Genomic DNA, 22,285 nt, shown 5'->3' on the forward strand with positions numbered 1-22,285 from the left:
GTAAGATGGTTTATCTCCTCCACCACTCCAGTGATGTCTTGAATCCATCTCTGAGCTGCCTGGTTGATACAGTATAAGTTCCCTTGATTTTCTTTTTCTTGGAGGAAAAGGCAACCATAATCTCCTCTGTCGGCTGAAGCTGAGACTGCTGTTTCCCAGAGAGGAAGATTGCTTTGACATCTGAAAAGAGAATGATCCGCGTATACTCCCCAGTTCAGATCACAGTAAAAAAATAAGAGTGAGCGGAATAATCTGTCAGAAATCCAGGACAGTTGCCCCATTGTCCCAAGCTTTCTTGTTCAAATTTCTGGGGGGAGGAGTAGGTGTGTGTATAACTCCACTGCACATGATTTTTGTTTCCTGGAAATTGCCTTCCCAAGGTTTTAAGTTTATGTTTAAATTTATCTTCTTTAATATTTGTTTTATTTTTTTTTCTGTAACAAGACTGTGCCAGGTAAATTGACCTATAATCATAGTGACTTTCAATAACAATGGAGGAGATGTCATATATAAGATGATTTATCCAAACAATTTCTGCTTGGGTAAGCTATAGGTAGATTTTTCTTTTGTGTTTTCACAATCAAGTAACTTGTACCAAATGTGCACCCCATTTTTGACTACGGATTAGAAAAGTGGTCGGCAACCAATTAGAAGTGTTGTGCCAAGAAATTGCTCATGCACTTATTTTTACAGATTTGCAAGCCATTGATACTTAAAATGTCAATAACAGCCCTACTTATATTTTTATTTAACGTTTAATATTTAAATATAAAATAATCTGAAATTAATACATTCATATTTACATCTTACCATTTAGTGTGAAAATACCTGTTTACAGAGGTACTGTATGTTGATCCAAATCACAATCTTTTAAACAGCGGTGTTTTGAAATCTTTGTGTATTTTCCTTACAAAGATATTGACTACTGAGACATTGTCTCATCATTATGTTTAAATGATGAAGTGAAGGGTGTGAAAACATTCAAAAATCACCCTCAACAAAATGGAAGAAGTTTGACATCTCTAGGTGGTTTTGTTAAGATGCTGTTGAAGGACCAAAAAAATGAAAATCAAGAGAATTTTGAACTTCTATATTCTCTTGAAAAATGTTATCAGTGGCACAGATTGTGAGCTTTCCGGTGAAAACGATAGGCTAGCCCTTCTAAAAATGCAGTTGTAACAGTACATTTCAACCCTGTCATGGTTATCAAAGCTATCTGGTTTAATCAGAAAAGAATACTTTGCAAAACAAAAACATTGGAAATCCTGAAAATGGAAGAAAATTCTTATTCCACTTTTTCACGTTCACATTCTATTATTTTTTGTTTTTTATTTTTAATATAGTAAAATGTGTGGTTTTCTTTTGTTTTTACTTGACACAAATTATCAGTTAAATACATCAGGGTTCAATGCAGTAACACAATAAAATGTGAGTTTTATTGTGTTTTGCAAGAAATGCCTTCCATGTTTCAGAAAGACTCATAACAGTTTAATCTGTACCCTGCAGACGGCTGAGTTCATTCATATGCACCCCACTTTTGATGTTGCAGTTTGGGCTCATTTTGACCTTTTTCTGACAAGAAAGATCTTAACTGCATCACAACATGGCTTTACACACTGACAGGCATTGCACATTTACAATGTTTGACTTTAACACTTAAGTGGGAAAAATGTTATCAGCAGCATAGCTGCTATTTCCTGTGAAAAATGCAGTAAATAACCCAACTGAATCATTTTGTTCTGTGCCAATGAGCTTTCATTGCATAGCATGTTGTAGAGAATTACGGAACAATCAGGTATAGTTTTTATCATTTTTAAATGAACTTCTTTATGACTTATTAGAAATTAATTGCATTAGCCATTAAAAAGCCATTTGTGGCCTACATTTGACATGTGCCTTTGATTGCTGACGCCTGGGTTAAAGTCCTCCCTGAGGGACAAACTGTTTTATTAACAGCAACAAATAAACTAAAGCAGGCCAGCACATACTGTATACACATGTAATTTGTAGGACTGGTTCTTCACAAAAGGAAGGCAGTGTTAAATACAGTACCTTGGACTTGGAGTTGAGTGATGAAAGATAAAACTATCTTGAGCCAAATCAAAATCTAGCTAAACATGAATTAAGTGCTCCATTGACATAAGTGATAAAATAAAATGTCATTACAACTTTCTACCACAGACACCACCCTGAATCCACAAGAGAAGAAGTGGAGTGAAGTACAATTATTTTCTGTACATATTCGCTTTGCTTGTTTGGAATCTCATTCTCATGTGCACTCAGTCACTAATTCTCTATTGCTTTATATCCCCTCTATGTTCCTTTCTCTCCCTCCTGAAAGAGATGAAACGTGTTTCTCCTTTCTTCTTTTCAGCATGGAATTATCTTTTAAATGCTTTTCCAGGTCCCCACTAAACATGTGTAACTTACGGGATCAATTACTTAAGGGATAAGTAAGATATATTTAAATTATTGTTTAGCAGAGGCATTTGGGGAATTTTCTGAGGTACATAGTTAACATTTGGGTTATAGATGCAATAAAGGTTGTTAGAACATACATCTCATATTACAGTTTTTAATATAGCTTGTTTCAGAGTTCTACAAATAAAGACAATCCCAGATTCTTCAAAAATGTTTAATCATTGTGCACCAGTGAATAAGATAATTATGAACAAATAAAGAACCAGGTAATAACATATTGATTTAAGTGATTAAAGCTTATAGAAATACAGAGTTAGTGTTGTTTTCTGGATTTCATTTTAGAAAGTGCAAAAGGCATATGTCCACAGAAGTCAACATTTTATCAGTATGGTTTAATTAAGGATTCCTGGTCCTAAATATGCACACAAATACTCAATAGTTTCTCCCAAAGAATTATTCAGACAATTATGTTTACAGTATAAAAGTACACTTGCCTTATATACATATGTGACTTGATTATGTACATTTTTAAATATAAAAGAAAAATACAGTGTGCACTTCAGTAGATGACTATATCTTTGAAAAGACAGTAGATGACTATATCTTTGAAAAGATGTTTTGTTCATTGCATTAGATAAAATGATTGAATGACATAGTCATTTGAAAGTAATTACCTACACTAGCAAGTAATCTAAGCCATTTAAGATAACTAAAAGTAAGGTGTGTATTTCTAACATACAGTACAGTATGTTTATTGTTCATTGGGATGGAAATGTGGTTGACTGCGATCTGTAAAGTGCTTGCCATGATTTATGACTTGTTATTCCCAGGTCTTCTCATTTCATATAAGGTATACTATTTTTACAGTCCATATATCCTACACAATTTTCTCTACCAGCAAACATCTAATTGGAATTAGTGCTCAGCTGAAATGAAGTATAATAATATACAATACAATATGGTGTACCATTTTACCTTTGATATTAAAAAATCTCCAGTAGTTTCTAAAAAATTGAAAAAAATGGTATTCATTTTCAAAAAATGTCAGCGGGATGAGAACTTTGTTTTTTCATTATGACATTCAATCTTGCTCATGTGCTGACTTCTATATACAGTATGCCATATACAGTACCATTTATGTTTCATTTAATATACAGTGCCTGGCTAAATTATGCAACTCCATCTCAGTGATGTCCCATTTTAATTGAAAAAGACATAAACACAGTTTTGTAAAGTGAATATTTTAAAATTAAAGAGGAACTGCACCCCCAATTCCTCAGACTGGTTATTAAATCTTGTTAACAATGTAAATAAATTAACATTACAGAAACATTTCACTAATTCCGAATTGAGCACAAAATCGTGAACTTTGTGAAAGTACTGTAAGTCGCCATTTTGTCACAAACCCCTGGTCTCGCCACGGGGGAGAGCGAGAGCTCCCATGAACTGTGATGTGTAGCAACACCTTCCTGCTCACGAGTCACTGTAATGATTAATGTCATGCAATGTATGAGCGAAGGAGTACAGGTTGTGTAACAGACGTTTCACTGCAGAAATGTTACAAATTGACCTGCATGAAGAGTTTACAAGTACTATTTGTCAGCAAAACTGTCTTGAAACTGTCTTAATCCTTTCTATTGGATTAAAAGAGATGTATTCAATATCCTGTTTCTTTACAATGTAATAAGGCTGCGTCATGTCACTGACATTTTGTTGCCTGGTTCTTGTGTTTTTATTGTGATATTTAAAGCACTCATCAGTGCTGATTCTTTCTTATCCTGAATTACAAAAATCTCCTTTAATGCTGAAACTGAAGAAAGTTAAATGTAAACAAAAGTTTGCAAAACAAAATGTAAATCTAAAATAATGTTGAATGCATCAATTGCATAAATTGACAAGCTTCCCTGTACTTGTTGATGGGAAGCAGCCCTATAACGATTCTTTCAAACACTATGCCTGACAGTAGGGGTGGAGCTAATGTGGTTTGTATCAGTCATTATATGACATTTAACTTTTTTCACCTATAGATATGTTTTGATTGCAATAAGACATTTTGAATACATTATTTGTAATTCAGCAAAAAGTAACATCTTTGGAATGAGTTGAATACTTGTGCAAGGCACTGTATATTATAACATTGAGAGTACATTTCCTATTCTATCCTATAGCTAAAAAATGTGCAGAGTAACTGAAAGTGACGATTGCACTTTAGTATCTTTTTTCCTCACACTTGCCCCTGACTTAATAGAACTCGTTCATTTTTGCAACCTAAAGAGACAGGAAGATTTAAGAAAAATACTAATATGCTGAAAAACTACATCTTACATCTGAAGAAAAAAAGCACTTAAAGTTTAAGTTGGGGTTTTTACAGTATGTTTTTTATGAATCTAAATGTATATCAAAAATTAAAATGATGCACACTAACATATATTTGGGCATGTTGATGTTCTTAACACTACAAAGCTAGACTGCCTCCAAGTCGTCTCATGAGCTGTCGACCTTTGTTCAAAATTTAAATTACACTTCTTATATACAAGGCCAGTCAACCCTCACTGAAGTAGCTGTCAGCTGGAATTGTTCAACTAACTTCACTCATTTTTTCAAGTATGTTAAAGACACATTTTCTTCTTGTCTTTGTAAATATTGTCTTTCAAAAGTATTCACCCTTCTTTGACTTTTTCACATTTTACGGTAATATAATATGGAATCATAATGTATTAAATTGAGATTTTTTGCCACTGATTAACACGGATTGTATTAGTATTTAATTAAAGAGGATCTGTCCAAGAAAGGTAAATACTTTACTGTAGATAGCCACAATTTTTCCAAATGCCTCATGGTCATATATAGATGAAAGTATATTTTCATATGCCAGCATATGGGGTAAAAAATGGACATCATACTAGTTGATTTGTACAGTAACAAGAGTAAACATACAGTAATTGATAAAAATGAATACAGATATCCTTTGCCTATGGCTTAATTTAAAAATTAAGCAGCCTTGTGCTATTCCCAAACAAACTATGCAATACTAATACATGACAAGAATATTTTTGTAATAATATGAAAAGGAGTATGAAGAAGAAAAGCAAGTAAAATCCATTGTTTCATGAGGATCACTGCACTGCAATAACAGAGCACTAAGAAAAATGTACAGATTAATTTCTAGTTTGTGACATATCATAAGTGGAAAAGAAAACCTTGTTTTCCTTTTTTTCTCCTTGCAGAAAGATTTCATGCTAATTAACAAGCCTTGAGATAATATAGCATCTCCTATATTCTGCAATTTTTTGTAACTCTATAAAAATTGTCTTTTACTTGCAAGGCTCCACTTATAGACTCCAGTTATAGGAAGCAGTTTGAAACATCTGACCTTTCACAGTTAGTTTTGTAGAAACAAGCCCACTGCATCCGCATCCAGTAGTCTGGAGGCAGGGACAGGCAGATACCTGTTTATTTTCCACATGTTTCTGAGCAGATTACATAATTCTGAGCCTTACAGATGCAGCCATTCAAAGTGCGCGGTACAGACACGTACCGGAGGTAATTGGCTACGGCGTCGCGCATCGTGACGCAAGATGACGCGGGGTACCGCGGTATGTGATTGGTTGACCGACAGGGGCACTCGTGGTCCGTTGGTCTGTCGTAGAAAGATTTACAGTAAACGTCTTTACTGTGTCCATTGTTGTATTTAATATGTATATGGAATTTTACCTCTGAAGGGAAATCTTAGTGCCTGAGCATAAAAAGAATAGGAGCATACTGCAACGCGTGTGAAGTCCATAAACTATATTAATTTTGGAACTTAAACATACAGTATATGGCTGGTCTCGGTACTTTAAAGAAAACATACACACCAGTATTCCATTTCTCCCTAAACATTTTAAGCATCGAAGTCTTTAACTAACGTGATACCGGAGTCAACAAGCATACTTTTAGAATTTGATTAAAAGGGAATATATTATGGAATCGCGCATCTCAAGAAATTAATAACGATATAATTATATTCATGTTGCAAAAAAACTGCAACAGACATAAAACTCCCTTGCTTTTAACAGAGCGTTCCATAATTTCTAACTACGAAAATTATTTAAACTGCGACACTTATCATTCACCAAGAGCTCGAAATATCACAAGGATCCTCTAGAGCACAGCAAAGACTGTATTAAAAGAATCGCGTATCTCAAGAAATTAATAAGATATAATTATATTCGTGTACTGCGACAGGGCTGTGTAGGGCTGTTTCACCTCTGTCTTCATGTGACTCGATTCAAAAGCCATTTAGCAAAGAGGGGATGAGAAGAGTGACAAACTAGTATACGGTACAGTACTTCAGATCTTTTTTTCTGAACCGGGGAAAATCTGATCATGTTTCTCTATAACAATAATAAAAAACATTGCCACACCCGGACTGTTAAACCAACGCATTAGCACGTCAAAGCCCATTGAGGAGCCGGGCGCAATAACTGTTTTGTCCCTTGATTTACTGATCTGCATTAATTACAGAAATCGAGTTCCTCCTCTTTGCAGAGGAACTGGTCCTGCTGTCGCCCACAGAACAGAGGCTGGAGCAGCACTGTCAGACCTGGGCGCTGACAGTCAATCTGGACAAGACCAGAGTTATGGTTTTCCAGAAAAAAAGCCAGACCCCCATTAGTCTTCCTGAGATCGTCGGATTATGAACGAATAAAAGCATCTTATTAAAAACGCGTTTGCTTTTGTCTGGGTATTTACTTTGTAATCTGTGGTTTACATCTACTGTATTGTTTTGAGATGCCACTTTTAAAGGTGATATGTAAAATAAAGTTTTTTATTATTGTTATAGAGAAACATGATCAGATTTTCCCTGGTTCAGAAAAAAGACGATTAAAATCTGTAATCTTTCCAAGAAGTTTCTGCTTTGTGGTAAGACATTAACGAGTACAACCCCCCTCTCTGCGGGAGGGCTGGCTGTGACGAATTAAACCGGTTTCACGGGTATTTTCAAAGTACTGTAGGAAGTACAGTAGGACAGCACAAAAAAAAACAGACATTGTGTGGTACAGCACGGAGCTCAGTCAATTCAAACAAGTTCAGTTTCAAAAGAACTGCAACGGACATAAAAACTCCCCTTGCTTTTAACAGAGCATTTCATAATTGCCAACTACAAAATGTATTTAAACTGCGACACATATCATTCAACCAGAGCTCGAATATCACAAAGATCCTCTAGAGCACAGCAAAGACTGTATTAAAAGAATCGCGTATCTCAAGAAATTAATAAGATATAATTATATTCGTGTAATTCGTATAATGCCAGCGAACTCTTGTTTTTATGTCCACTATAACTATGCTGGGCAAACGTTCCGAGGTCAAATTCTTCCAGCACGGGGGTACCTTTAAAGCGGAGACGACGGCACTGCACATTTTGAATGGCTGCATCTGTACATAAAACTCCCTTTTGACCACATTAAAAGAAACAGTAAGAATTAAGCTAGCTTTCATTGTTGTTCATCTAATTATCCTGTAAACCTACAGTACACTCATGATGCATTCCCCTGAAGTTCCTCATTCTCTGCATCTTCAGCATCCTTCATCAGCTGCTCATACTTACTTTTGAAGAAGCCAAGCTGGAAAAGAATTGGAAGAGAATATACTGTACAAGGTGGCACACTGCAATCAACAAACATGACATAATGAAGGTTTTAGGACAGTGATACAGTAGTGTATCAGCTCTCTCTATATTTATGTACAAACACAACAGTCAATATGCACAAATTTATCAAAGACATTCTCTAACATTTCATGGATTGTTCAATTTAAAGTGCTAAAATAAAATGAGTTATGCCTCCAAGATGGCAACATGGCACAGTGATTATCGCTACTGCCTTGCAGTACTGGGGAGTTTGTATGTTCTCCCAGTGTTCAAGTGGGTTTCCTCCAGGTGCTCGGGTTTCTTCCTACAGTCCACAAACATACTGGTAGCTTAGTTGTTTGTGTGCCTGTGTCAGTATGTCCAGTCTACAAAGTGTTGTTCTATAAGCTACAGTATTTGTGTACAGTTAATGAATAGTTTAACTAATTATAACACTTTATCCTAATTAACCTGTTTGCGAACTTCAATGAGAAATCATCAAAATGTCTCCTGAGTGAACTGCTTTCAAAGGCACCTGAAAAAATATTAGTAGAACCACTTGATTGTAATATCTTGATTAAGACCTTGCAAAACTGAAGCCTGGACAATATTCTTTGCATCATTGCCAGAGTTCTTATTGTAAAATACTAACTTTTGAGAGGGAGCCCTAAATATTTTAAAAAATAAAAAATAAGAAAAATAATAAAAAATAAGAAAAAAAGAGAACAGAAAATTATAGCTCCTTTTATGCTTTTTTATTTAAATAAAACAAGGCTTCACCTTGCATCAAAGCCAGGAAAACAAGGAAAACAATATTATAGTGCTATGTACTGTATACAATATAGCTTGTTTGGATTTCATTCTCATTCTCCCACCCAAAGAAGGCTCTACAGCCGAAACATTGTTTTTCTTTTCAGCATGGAATAAACTTTTACTAGTTCCTTTGCAGCGTACGCATGCTGACGGAGCAACCTACCTAAACTACTCCAATATAGCTGTACAACTGCAGCTCTTGAGGGCCAGAATCCAGTAGATTTTCTTGAGGTCTTTAAATTATTAACACCCGATACCTTTGTAAAGAGTTAAACTGGACCATTTAAAATAAACTCAATTTGGTCATTAAGAAAGTATGCAAACCAAGAGTGACAGCAGTTTTCCAGGATCAGTAAAATGATTTACAATTTAGGTGAAGTCGCAGTTGTAGGTTAAATAAAGTATTTCTTTGCTTCAGAAAAGTAAAATATATAAGTCTTATTAGAGTTCCTTACCTTCCACAAGATGAAAACTATGGCAGCTAGCAGGAGCAGCCCTCCAATTATACTGCCAACTATCACTCCTACTGGAACTTCTCCTTTTTCACCTGGTTTACTGATGGTAACTTGTATCTAGAGATTAGGACACAATTGGTCAGTTCTGATGTGGATAGCTGTTAGAAATTTTGATAAACAGCGTTATCAACTTTATTTCACAAGGTTATTCTCATTTTGAACCCAAATAGCAATGAATGTGTGCATGAGATTGTTGAAGCAAGCTTGTAATTCCACACATGGCCACGAAGTGTCATTGCAACCAAATAAAAAATGTCTTTACATGCACAAATATACTTCTACATGAAAATCAAATATTTTCAAGAGAAAATTTGACAGTCTTCAGAAGGGATTTAAATATCATCAAAAGAAGTCTTTAACTATAGGAAAAGAATGGACTTTTCCTGTACAGTTACGGATTATGCTGCTGTTAAACAGATAACATACCGGTAGTCTTTTCTGATTGATGATCAATAATTCTGGCTGTGAGGTTTCTATTTCTGCACTTACGGTAAGCTTCATAGACTGGAATGTTGACTGCCAAGAAACAAAATTAATATCATGTGTTAATGCATTGATACATTTTCTCAAACTGTAATCTGTAATATACACATTAACAATGCAGTCTTTCAAAGTGATGAATCACATTTTTTTTGCAAAAGATGGAAAACAAATTAGAACAAGTTAGTAACAGAATCTATATAAATATTTTCAGAACAAATATTATAGCAAATACTATTGTAAATACTTACAGAGGCAAATGTGCCGTTCCAAATCCTTGTTGTAATATTCAGAAAGTAGTGGCTTGTTCGTTTTAGATCTTTAATAAAACATTTCAGGAACACACATTTTGCACTATTGCAATCCTGCATGTGAGATAGAAGAACAATAATTAACTTAATTCTTTTCTGAGCATTTCAAAATTCAAGTCCCCTAATTAAAAAGCAAGACTATGACATAATACAGTGTGTCATTGAAATTACCTTTAGCTAAAGGACTAGGCAATAAAAAAAAACATGTAACTGAAATGAAACTTCTTTCATTAGTTCCTGCTTCATTGCATAGATTTTATAACACTATGCAGTAGTACTATTCTGAGCTGTGCAGCTGCATCTGAAGTACACACTGAATTCTCTGCACTTGATTTCAGCAGGCAGTTCTCTGTTTTTGTGTTCTGCCTGTATTGGCTGCTATGATAATAGCTGAAACATGCTGTTTCAGTCAAAATCTATTTGGTACCTTCAGTTTTACAATACAGGCAGTTACTGAATCATAAGTACCAGGTGAAGTCATGAAGGTACCAAAACATTTGTTTAAAATAAATCTTACTGCTCATCTAATATCCACTCTGCTGAACTATTAGCTCAGTCTGTTTTAGAAACAATTTAAATCCTTGCAGACTTGAAATCTGCTTTTTCCTGCCTCTTATAAGTGGTGATAAGCCAATCCCTAACTACTTCTAGTATATTTAATTTTTTGCTTTATTTTTTAAGTTTGTGAAAAAATGTTAGTACACAGATAAGCACTTTTTAGATAAAAACAATATATTGCATCTGATATCCAATCAGCCAGCAGCTGTATCACTCTGCAACTCACAATGAAGCTAAGCAGGTGTAAGCCTGGTCAGTACCTGGATGAGAGAACTCCTGGGAAAAACTAAGGTTGCTGCTGGAAGAGGTGTTAGTGGGGCCAGCAGGGGATGCTCACCCTGCGGTCTGTGTGAATCCTAATGCCCCAGCACAGTGATGGGGACACTACTGTAAAAAGGTGCTGTCCTTTGGATGATACATAAAACCGAGGTCCTGACACTCTGTGGTCATTAAAAATGCCAGGGTGTTTCTTGAAAAGAGTAGGGTTTAACCCTGGCATCCTGGCCAAATTTCCCATTGGCCCTTAGCAGTCATAGCCTCCTAATAATCCCCATCTATGAACTGGCTTAATTATTCTGTTCTCCTCCCCACTAATAGCTGATGTGTGGTGAGCGTTCTGGTGCTGTCGCATTATCCAGGTGGATGCTGCACATTGGTGGTGGTGGTGGAGGGGAGTCCCAATTACCTGTAAAGCGCTTTGAGTGGAGTGTCCAAAAAAGCGCTATATAAGTGTAAGAAATTAATAATTATTAATTATATGCAGCATGGTCTATTGGTTATGGGTGCATTACAGGAGCCTTGAATGTTCTCCGTGACATTATATTAACCCTCAACAAATTTGCACTTGTGCAGCCTTTTCATGCTAAGGATTACTCAATACATTTTAATTACTCAAAACAATTATAATTAATATAATTTAATCTCTGTATAGGAACTTTGTTTCATTCAAATCTTAATATTTTGGAGATGTCCAACTTGTTTAAAGTCTAATACTTACCAGCTCCTCTGTTCCTCTGAAGCTCTCCTTTGAGAAAGAAGCAGTATAGGGCTTCTCTGTTATTTTCAGTGAGTTCACCAAACCACTTGTCTGGCAGCTCAAATCATTGCCCTGTAAGAGATGACCCAGACAATCCCTATCAACAAGCTTCAAAATACTCTGTAATTTAACTGGAAAAACCCCATCATTTTTCAGAAAACCAGGATTGTAGAAGAAGATGAAACCTGAAATATAAATCATAATAGTACAGATCTTTAAAATTACTTAACGGACATTTCTGAAATCATCCAAGATACCCTTTATTTCATATATACTGATATTTTGGATTGTTGCAATGGAATGTGAACTAATAATGCAACTACTAAACTACAGTATTCAGTAAGGCAGGATATTAAATTTGAAATCAGACAGTGGATAGTGTACTGCAGTGGTTCTCAAACTGTGGAGCGCCGCCAGCTGGTACGCCATATGATCCATAGAACTTTGTTGTGTGCGCTGAAAAATCGGGACAGTTTTCATATTTTCTATTTTAATACGTGTCGAATACGCAGCCTACGTACTGCGATACAGTGCGCGCTAATACTTCAGTGGACACAAGAGATACTCTGTAATTCTATACCACTCTATAGGAATGCGTGCTACGGACAAAGTGACCAATTGTATTTAAAAAAAACTATCTCCAGCAAATAGGGAGGTAGGAGAATGTGCGTGATTTTAGAACAATGCCAATGATGTAAACACAGGAATGCATAGAAATACGTGCTACTAACGCTTGTAATCTTGTGAGCACAGGAAAACGTGATAGATAACAAAAAATATTTAAGAACTGTTCTAAGTTAATTTGAGAAAAATACACTGATCGTCTCTGCGTTTCGCTCCCGTGCGCATGAAATAAAAACGGAAACGGGGAAAAATGCAAGCTGGAGATTGCTAAAGCAGGTAAGCTCCACACTGCTAAACAGCTCGACCTGCTGCCCCCCTGAAAGACAAGGTCATTCATAGAATTATTGAAATGATATCAAAAGTACGCTGATAGAGCACGTTAAGATGAGCAGATGTTTTTCACTGCAATTAGCTGAGTCTGTAGTCAATTTGGCCAATTCACTCGTTTACGTTACATACGAGTTTGAGGGTACATCCCATGAGGACTTTCTGTCCTGTAAGCCGCTACCAACAGGAACTACAGGAGAGCACATATTTCAGCTTCTGAATTAATTTTTCGAAGAGAATGGCATCGACTGGATAAAATGTGTCGGAGTTTGTAGATGGTGCTAGAGCGATGACAAGCCGACATAGCGGTGTAGTTGCACGAATTAAAGAGGTTGCTCCAGAAATGAATGGACACATTGCAACATTCACCGCGAGAGCTTTACCATCAAGAAAATGCCTGTTAGACTCTGTTGTATCAAGGCTCGAAAAATGAAATCACATCTGCTTTGCTCGACTAAACAGGCTCACCCCTCTCACTGAAATGGTGCTTTTTTATTATTTTTATTTGTTGTTGTTACTGTTTTTTTCTGTAAAACGCTTTGAGAAGCCACATTTAAAGGCGCTATATCAAAGTTTATTATTATAATATTTATTATATGTATGTGTGAGTGTGTGTGCACACACACTCATGTTGGTCATTGAGAATTTCTGGGGTTCCTATGAGAAGATAACTTGTAGGTGGTACTTGGATGCTTTGTTTGGATTAGGGGTGGTACTTGGTCCAAAAAGTTTGAGAACCACTGGTGTAGTGCATTTGCCTGGCACTGCGGCTGAAGAGCGCCCCGGCTACGGTATGCGAAGAGGGGCAGGACGGGAGTAGTAGTAGTCAGGGCGGGAATTAGGAAAGCTGCTGACCAGTGCAGCTGACCCACTGTGAAATGTGTGTACAGTCTGGGGAGATCGCCCGTTTCCGTGTAAATATTTCCCTGGTTTTGCACCGTGTGTCGCTCTCTCTCTCCCGCTCTGGTTTTTGTTTTCTCTGCTGGCGTGCGGGCGCAGGTGTGTTGTGCTGGTTGTACCGAAGTTTAATAAAAGCGCTGTTTTCTCTACTCAACGAGTGTCTGAATCACTGAGTCCGTCCTCGCCGAACCTGAATTCGCTACATTGGTGTTAGTAGCGGGATGGGATAGCCCTTCGCCTTCGCTTAATGGCAAATTAAGCAGGGGAGAGTGTAATGCATACGGCCGACATTGCAGGTTGTGTGAGCCGGCTTACCAGCGCGGTGATGTCACCACCCTTCCCTGTGAATAGCAGGGACCGCAGCCGTTGGGCTGATGGGATATTTCCCTTTAGCTCAACTGGCTGGGTCCCTGTTGAGTGATGCCAGAGGCCCGGGTTCGAGTCCCCACCAGTGGGGGGCTGACCTGAGGCGAAAGCAGCGAGGACGCTACAATATTAACTACAGTATGTTGCAACAAAAAACCATTAACATAGTATTTGAACATGGCCTGCTCATTTTTTAATATAATCAAAAAGATTGTATAAATCAAACACTGAAAAATTGCTTCTTAGAAAAATGATGATACAGCTCCATCTTCATGAGCATCCAGCTAGCATATGGTGTATTTTGAGTGGGGAGCTGTGTAAGCCAGTGTTGGCTGCAAAGAAACAAGTAAAGGTTAATTCAACACTGAAAAGCAGAAAGAAGAAACAATATTTTGTTGATGAGCATTCTTCAGAGGTGAATGTCTAGTGTATGTCATGTGTGCATGCTTCCCAATGATGTCAAGGCTCAGGGAACATTTATCAGTGGCTGTTACATCAAGAGTCAGAGTCTGAATCAAGGACAGAGTGAAAATTGTAGTTAAGGTTAGGGAAAGGTTAAGGTTAAAGTTATTAAGAAAATTAAGGTTAGGGTGACGTTTATGCTTAGGTTTAAAGGATAGATTTAAGGCTAGCATTAGGGTTCAGAGTAGGATTAGGATAAATGTAATTGTTAAGACCCAGGGAAGGGTGAAAATATAGTGAGAATTAAAGACAGGGGTAGGGAAGAAGGAAAAAGTTTCCCGTATTCTGGGTTTTGTCTAGGTTCTGTCGAACAGTATATGTTGGAACGTTATGGGAAATGTCAAATGAATGACAATGAAAGATCCGTGCTAGATAGGTTGCTATTACTCCTGTGTTAGGTTGTGTGGGTGGTCATCTTTGGAGTATGATCACATTGCAGACATTTACAAATACACTTAATATGACATTATTGTTGTGTTTCCCAAACCTGGTCCTGTGGGTCCCCTGTCTCTGCTGGCTTTCGTTTCATTGGAGGTACAGTAATTATTGCAGGTTAATAAATTTACATTAGCTGGGGGGAAATTTTAAGTTTGCTTTCAGATCTTAAAAGGTTGAATGGTATTTGTAAATTATGTCACTTTCTGAGTGAAAAGACAATTTTTGTGTTTCAGGACTTCCATGATTCAGTCCCCGTACCTGTAATGTAACCTATTAGATGTCTCCAGAAATAAAAAAAAAGCTCATTGTGGAAAATGTAAAAAATGACACATTATCATTTAAAGTGCTCTGTTCATCATTTTTAAATGATCTATTAAGTCAGAAATAAGGGGACAACTTTTTAATAAATAAGTTAAGGAGAGACTGTTGTTGGAAAACCAGACTTAAATTAGGATTTTGCTGAACTTATATGCAGAAAACTAAAAAGTCTAAATACGCAAGCAGATTAAAGACATCAGTTATCACTGTCAATTAACAGCTCTACTGGAACAAAATCCAGGAGACAAGGAGACACAGTGGTCCTCCAGGTTAAGTACTGGACCTTGATGATGTGTGCTAGGTGCTGCACACACAGGGCTACAGGGCTGGAATTAGACACTGGAAACAGGGCCGGAGCCACTGGTCTACAGAGATACGGTACACTTTTGTCCCAGTGAGTACTAACTGACCCTCTAGCATTCATTGGCAATCCCCCAAAACAGCGGCGACAGGTTGTGTGTATGGATAGCCGATTTGCAGAAAAATATCCACTGCCATTTTCATATGGACATTGCAGTCAGTGACAAATTCAAAAAAGTGGGAATAATTACAACTTACCGTTCCAGTGCTGACTCCTGTTAAGTACAACAGTGGATTGTTTGCTTTAGTTGACACTGGCAGAGAAACTGTGAGGTAGGCCATGCTGATCGGAAAATTCACAGTGGACACCTTAAAGATAAAACAGATGATGATTTTCCAACTTCAAAAATACATTTAAGTATGTACCGAATGTTGCAGATGGTAACAGATGGTGCAGCCTTTGTTTTTTGCAATTTCATGTTGAAGCACTAGGGATCACCGAGAGGACCACATGTCCCTTAACCCTTTTTTGGTGCAACAGCCGTACCACAAATGACTAAGTACACCCAGAACGATAAGTGGTAAGAACAAATGTAAATGAGTGTCCTGGGCCTTTGGAAACAAGGTAAAAAAACTGAAAATATGGGAGAAAATTTAGTAGTTTAGCTATCCAGTTGGTAGTCTTCCAAAAAGCATTTTGTATATTATGTATTCTTATGTGGAATTAGGGTTTTGTTAAATAATATTTTTTTTGCTCCCCAAATTAATGTTTAATAGTTAATATTCCATAAAAAATAAAAATAAAAAACAGGGAATTAATCATTTTTAGTCTCATAAGGGACTGCACGCTCTTTTTATAAACCTGAAATGTGATTCTTATAAGATGTATATCTTATTGGATATAAACACAACCACACAATGAATGGACAATAAAACTAGTGTTACAGACTAACTGATGCCTTTTATTTTCCACTCAGTACTTTTAATAGATCTCTTATATACTCACAAAACCCCTTGCGAATTTGATGTTTTTGTTTCTTGCATTTCCTATTTATTTCTAAATTGGATGGAAACTTGGAACTACCACATTCTTGTTTGTTTCTTAGTTTTATAATGAATGGATAATAAGACAAAGTTTTATTACTAACCTTTAGTGTGAAGCTGAATTCTGGACCGATATCATCAAAACTGTTCACTGCAGTTTGTATTAGGCTATCCTGGTTAATTACATAGAAATTTATATTGGTATCTCTGAAAAAAAGAAAAAAAAACTAAGGTTTTGAGGGAGTTATGAGGATGAGATTACAGTGGTAAAAGTCTGAAATAAGATTGCTAATTTGATACTTGACACCATGCTTTATGGAGCAAATTAGGAAGCAGTCAAATTAACATTATTTTGGGGAAAAAACTGAAGAATGAAAACTTATTGTTATCTTTTTGTCTATCCTTCTGTGGGGATGTAGGTGAGCAGTTAGTTGTTCCCATTGATACAGTAACCAAGATTCCAGAGCACTGTTCATAAGAATGGGGGTGTTACCCCATGTGTCACTGCTAAATTCCTCCTTGGGCTCCACCCTTCTTAAATTTCCCCCTGAATTCAACTGGTGAAGTAAACCTAATTTCTCCACTTGATCTGTAAGGGATTAATTATCTCAGGGACACTTCCTAGTACCAGTACTACACAGTACAGGTAAGCATTCCATCAACTATGTTAACAATGGGTTACGTTATAGAGGAGATGCAAAGCTCTTAAGAAATCATCTTGAATAAGTTCACTGAAAAACTTCTAAGTGTTTAATTATCTAATACTTCTTAAAATTCAAAATATAGTCACACAAATAACTTAAGCTCATTATATAAAAAGTTAAAGTTAAAATGAATGTAAGATAAACTTAATTAAAAAGATAATAACATACACAAATATTTGACTTTGTAGCAAAGTTTTGGTACAATAGTAAAGGGGCACAATTGATTAACAGAAGTCAACATACCTAGTCAAAATAATTTCAGAGTCATACTGAAGAGGAAAGGAGATATTCATTGCATTATCGGTAGGATTGACTTCATCACTGTCACTGTTGGAGAAAAAAAGAAAAGTAGATTAAACTATTAATTACACTAAAGAGAAATAAGGAAAGAAATAGCGGCACATTACAGGTCCTACCTTAGAGCCACAAAGTTCACATAAGCCACATTCTGCAGTTGATCGAAGTTGAAATCAAAAGTGATCTCAAATGACACCTTTTTAACAAAATAAAAAATATTGATTAATGTGTGTGTAGATCAATTGTACTTTCATATTCAATAACCTGAAAGCTTTGTCATAAAGTTATTGTCACACCCTCTGCAGCCAGAGGGCGCTCCTTCTCTGTCCTGTCCCTAGTTTCCTGCCTGCTGTCCTTCCGGTCCCTCTCTTTCCTTTGGGCTATATATTTCCGGGTCTTGCACTCTGCCCTCGCTCAGCATTGACGTTTGGATGTCCTGAGACCCGCCTAGAACCAGGTCGCCCCACATCCGCTACCTGAGGGCATAGGTTTCTATACTTCACTCCTGAACCGGGGCCTTTTTCCCGTTCCGCCGCTACTATATGGGTCTTTTTCCTCTCTCCTGCTCTCCACGGTTAGTCCCTTTGGACGTCCGTGACAGTCATGTAAGTTGCACTCTTGTTCATCTAAAAATACAAGAAATACTTTCAGTCACTACTTTCCAACAGTGGTGGCTCCTAAGGTGAGGTACAGGTTGCATGTGATCAATCAAACTCTTTTTATTGATTGACCATATTTTAAACTAACTCATATATGTTGCCAGGGACTTCAATTATTGTATTTATTTTCATTTATTCGCTTATCTACTGCTCTAGAAGCATTAAAAGGCATTAAAGGTGATGACAAACTCACTTTTTCTCCTTTCAGAAGTGCAGGGTATCCAACCTGACAAGATACAGTTTCTGTTGTCTCCAATGTGCATTTTACCCCAGAGCCATCAGTCTGTAATGCAAAAGCTGGTAAGATGTTGTTCCTTTAAATGCAGTCTACATGAGTAAGGACTGGGCATGGGGAACCTCCACTTGCCAACCTTTATCTAACCCCTTGTTCCAATACAGGGTCTTGGGGGAGCCGGAGCCTCTCCAGGCAACCAAGGGGCGCAAAGCGGGATACACCCTGGATGACATGCAAGTCCATTGCAGGGCAGACAGACAAGCACACACTCACACCAGGGCCAATTTTCCCAGCAGCCAGTTAACTACCAGTATGTCTTTACTCAGTTGGAGGAAAACAGAGCACCTGGAGGAAACCCATGTGAACGTAGGGAGAACATGTGAACTCCATGCAGATAGCACCCCAGGTCCAAAACTGAATCAAGGGCCCCAGCACTGTGAGGCAGCAATGCTAACCACTGCGCCACTATGCCACCCCATGGGGAACCTCTTTAATTTAACATTTAATACTGTTGCACACAGAGTAGGGGTCAGAATGTAGTAGTGGCTAAAACATCTGGGCTAACGTGAAGGGATCAAGGGGAGAGTAATGCTCTTTCAGTCAATTTAACACTATACGAAGTGGGATGAGCTCTAGCCTGATGAGCTGCCTTGGTCAAGTAAATGTTAAACATCACAAAAGCATACATTTCTTGGGCACTGTGTAGTAATACCACTACCATAACTTAGATTAGAAATAAATACTTTGAAATAATGCAAATGATTTCTTCGCCCATTACACCCTCACAATGAGAAGCATGGAAAAAGAAAGAGCACAACTGTGAATCCAAAAATATGAAAAAATAATAGGCAAATCAAAAAAGACGTCATATCCTAATCCACATGTCTGTCTATTCTTTCACCACTCCAGGATGCTTCAAACCCACAAAAGACACAAAAGGAGACACAGGGTCTTCAGGATTTCATCCAACCTTAACTCTCAATAGCATAATTGGTCCGTTAATTAAAATAAAATTGTCCTTCATTAGAGTTTCTTAAAATTTAAAGTTGTGAAGTTAAATGAAATTGCCAACAGTTTAACAACAAAAATCTATTAAAATGGTCCGATTAATAAAATACTAGTGTAGTTTGTGTAGTTTAGAGCTCTATTAAAATAAAAATCAGATTTCACCTTCTTGTTGTATTGTCAATGATCATGGTTCCACATGCCAAACTTTTTGTGAGAATGTTTTGTCAACACATTCTGCAGTGCCCTTCCCTGCCACATTGACAATACAGATGTATGACAATTAATATTCTTTTCAAAACATGTTAAAATAAGTGCCTTAGATACACACTGTACTAAAATTATCTCAAGTTGTAGTGGACTTGTCTATGTACACTCTCCTTTTTAGTGAATTACAACAAATAGGCCAACTCAAGGCCAAAGCTACATTGAGGTGGCTTAACAAGAAGAATGTCCTTGGATGGCCCCAGCCAAAGTCTGTCAATAGTCTTTGTCTTATCTGATGCACCCTTACATAAGAAAGGTTATAGTTCATGTGCTTTAAAAGAAAAAAAAAATTGCATTTAAAGAGTTGAAATTCTAAACCATGAAGAGTATTCCTCCGCCACGGTCTGACTTACCGAAGAGAAGAACAAGTTTTTGGAGTAAGTGGCAGTGATCTTTGCATTGTATGCATTTTCCTTCTTATTTTCCACTTCCACTGCAAAAGAGATCCGTCTGTTCTTGGAGCTCACAAGCAGTGGTGAAGTGCTAGAAAACAAAAGCACCACAAAGTGGTGAAATATAATGTAATATAATATATTTTACTAGAAATATAATGTGTCCCAAGGTTTCTCTTTCACTGTTCAGTCAGAAGAAATCCAGTCAGTTTGGCTTGAGGAATCTGAATTCTGTACTTGTACCAGTTTCCCTCATTGTCCTCTACAAATTTGTGTTTTATTGGGTTTCTACAAAGTTCTAGAATGGTTAATTTCTATCAGACTTCATTCATCCTACCTGTTAGTTTAAAAAGTCACATTTCCTAAAGGTCCCCTCATAGTGAGAGAACGGTGTAATTAAAATATCTTAATATTTTTGAACTGTGAACGGCAATGTTTTTCAAAAGTTAAGAGGGTTGCAATTTTTTTAAGAGATCCTTTGCAAAAATTGTTTTTCCATCTCAAATGACAAATGAACTTACATCCATCCTACTTCATTTCATATCCTGTGTTTTATGTCTGTACCATAAGCCTTGTGAGTTTTATTTATAACTATGCACAACTGATTGCCTTACAAGACATTTTTAAAAGAGGGCTCTGATTTAAAAGTTGTAAAAAATAGCAAATAAATTAGACTTTTTTATTGACCACCACTTGATTTTATGTGTACAACTATGTTCCAGTGATAGGAGAAATGAAACAAGCAGTCCAGAATAACAATTGATAACAACTGAAGAAAACAAATAATAAGAACTTCAGAGAAAACATCATAACTTCTAAACATTGAGCTGGGATTAACGTTTGTATTTTTAAACAGGAAAAGGCTTAACCTTTGGCCCATATCTTTCTTTCTCACATTCAGTGTGAGGTCTGATAAACACAATTCATCGACTCCACAATCCATTGAAAAGGGAATCTGCGAACACATAAAAAACATACTGTGTGGATTACAACTTAGATGGGGATGATACACTAATAACCTAGTTAGGTGTTAAAGGTGTCTATACCACAAATCACTGACAAAACTGCAACTCTGTCACTACAAATGTACCTCTCTTTCCTTCCTCTTTAAAAATGTAAAACACAGTGTTGACAAACAGTAAAAAAGCTAGTGTTTTAACTCATTCTGCATTGAACAGACAGTTGATAACACAAATAAAAAAATAACAGTTCCCTATTTATGATTCCAATGATCTCTAACTGAACATTATTCAGTATTTATAAGGAAGTAAATATTTAAACCCATAGTTTGAAGTCCTTATAACCAAATATTTTCTACTCAAAATGTTAGCGCCAGCAAAACTCACAGAGAACTCCCAGGCACTGGGTGCATATACATTGAGCACGGGGTTGCCATTTGGATTCTGAAGAGCAATGTCAACTCGGACACCAATGGGTTTCATAACGTCAGGAGCCTCCTGTTTTTTTTTTAAAAAGAGAATGATTTTACTCATTTTGAAATAAGCGTATATCACTGTACTCAACGTCTTTACTTATGAACTGCAAATTGCATAACACATGCACATCAACACTTTATTTCAATGATAGGTAGACATGGTATACTGTATGTGTGAGAGTGAGAAACAGGATCAAAAATAAATAAGATAGTGTGAAAATAAATCTCGCAAAAGTACTTGTGACTCACATTCTTAGACTTCCTTAGATTTCATGATATACTATAATTGAGAGTGAACTGTTAACTTTGAGTCTGAAATGAGAAACTGGGCTGATTTTTTTTAGAAATCTCAACTTGAGGTATATAAAGGCTATATGCTCTTGTGAATGATAAAAAAGCTTAATTTATTTTTTACATTGATTGAGAGTCTTAATCTAGTGTTTATCTTGGGTGACCACCTATGCATTGTATGAAAGGGTCTGAAGGGTCTGTAAAGGGTCTTGACAAGCCAGAGCCATTCCTCCAATCGAAGGGTGCTAGATAAGACTGAGCGTGGCAGGATTATCAGGTCTATCACAGTGCTTCTGTGACACAGACATACAGTACAATTATATACACACACGTAAACTTTAGACACACCAATTAACAAGCATGTCTTGGCAGGTTGGAGGAAACTGGAGAACCACAGAAAACTTATGTGAACACGGAGAATATGCAAACACCACCCTTAACTAAGATGGCTGTAGTGAACTGAACATATAAAA

At 36.7% G+C, this 22,285-nt stretch overlaps 1 protein-coding gene across 1 annotated transcript in view; it reads right to left on the reverse strand.

Moving 5' to 3' along the window:
- Nucleotides 1-2,621: 2,621 nt before the first annotated feature.
- Nucleotides 2,622-22,285, reverse strand: part of itga2.2 (integrin, alpha 2 (CD49B, alpha 2 subunit of VLA-2 receptor), tandem duplicate 2) — a 59,010-nt gene continuing 39,346 nt past the window's right edge. Inside the window, exons 18-30 of the mRNA XM_015364294.2 lie at nucleotides 21,433-21,543; nucleotides 20,956-21,041; nucleotides 20,048-20,177; nucleotides 18,381-18,470; nucleotides 17,648-17,724; nucleotides 17,475-17,558; nucleotides 16,632-16,734; nucleotides 15,742-15,852; nucleotides 11,710-11,820; nucleotides 10,095-10,208; nucleotides 9,790-9,879; nucleotides 9,304-9,420; nucleotides 2,622-8,030 (exon numbers count right to left, since the gene is read on the reverse strand). Of these exons, the coding sequence (XP_015219780.1) occupies nucleotides 7,944-8,030; nucleotides 9,304-9,420; nucleotides 9,790-9,879; nucleotides 10,095-10,208; nucleotides 11,710-11,820; nucleotides 15,742-15,852; nucleotides 16,632-16,734; nucleotides 17,475-17,558; nucleotides 17,648-17,724; nucleotides 18,381-18,470; nucleotides 20,048-20,177; nucleotides 20,956-21,041; nucleotides 21,433-21,543 (1,311 nt within the window). The 3' untranslated portion in view covers nucleotides 2,622-7,943. The remainder of the gene's footprint in view (nucleotides 8,031-9,303; nucleotides 9,421-9,789; nucleotides 9,880-10,094; nucleotides 10,209-11,709; nucleotides 11,821-15,741; nucleotides 15,853-16,631; nucleotides 16,735-17,474; nucleotides 17,559-17,647; nucleotides 17,725-18,380; nucleotides 18,471-20,047; nucleotides 20,178-20,955; nucleotides 21,042-21,432; nucleotides 21,544-22,285) is intronic.

Source organism: Lepisosteus oculatus, chromosome 3 (genome assembly GCF_040954835.1).
Source record: "Lepisosteus oculatus isolate fLepOcu1 chromosome 3, fLepOcu1.hap2, whole genome shotgun sequence".
NCBI lineage: Eukaryota > Metazoa > Chordata > Actinopteri > Semionotiformes > Lepisosteidae > Lepisosteus > Lepisosteus oculatus.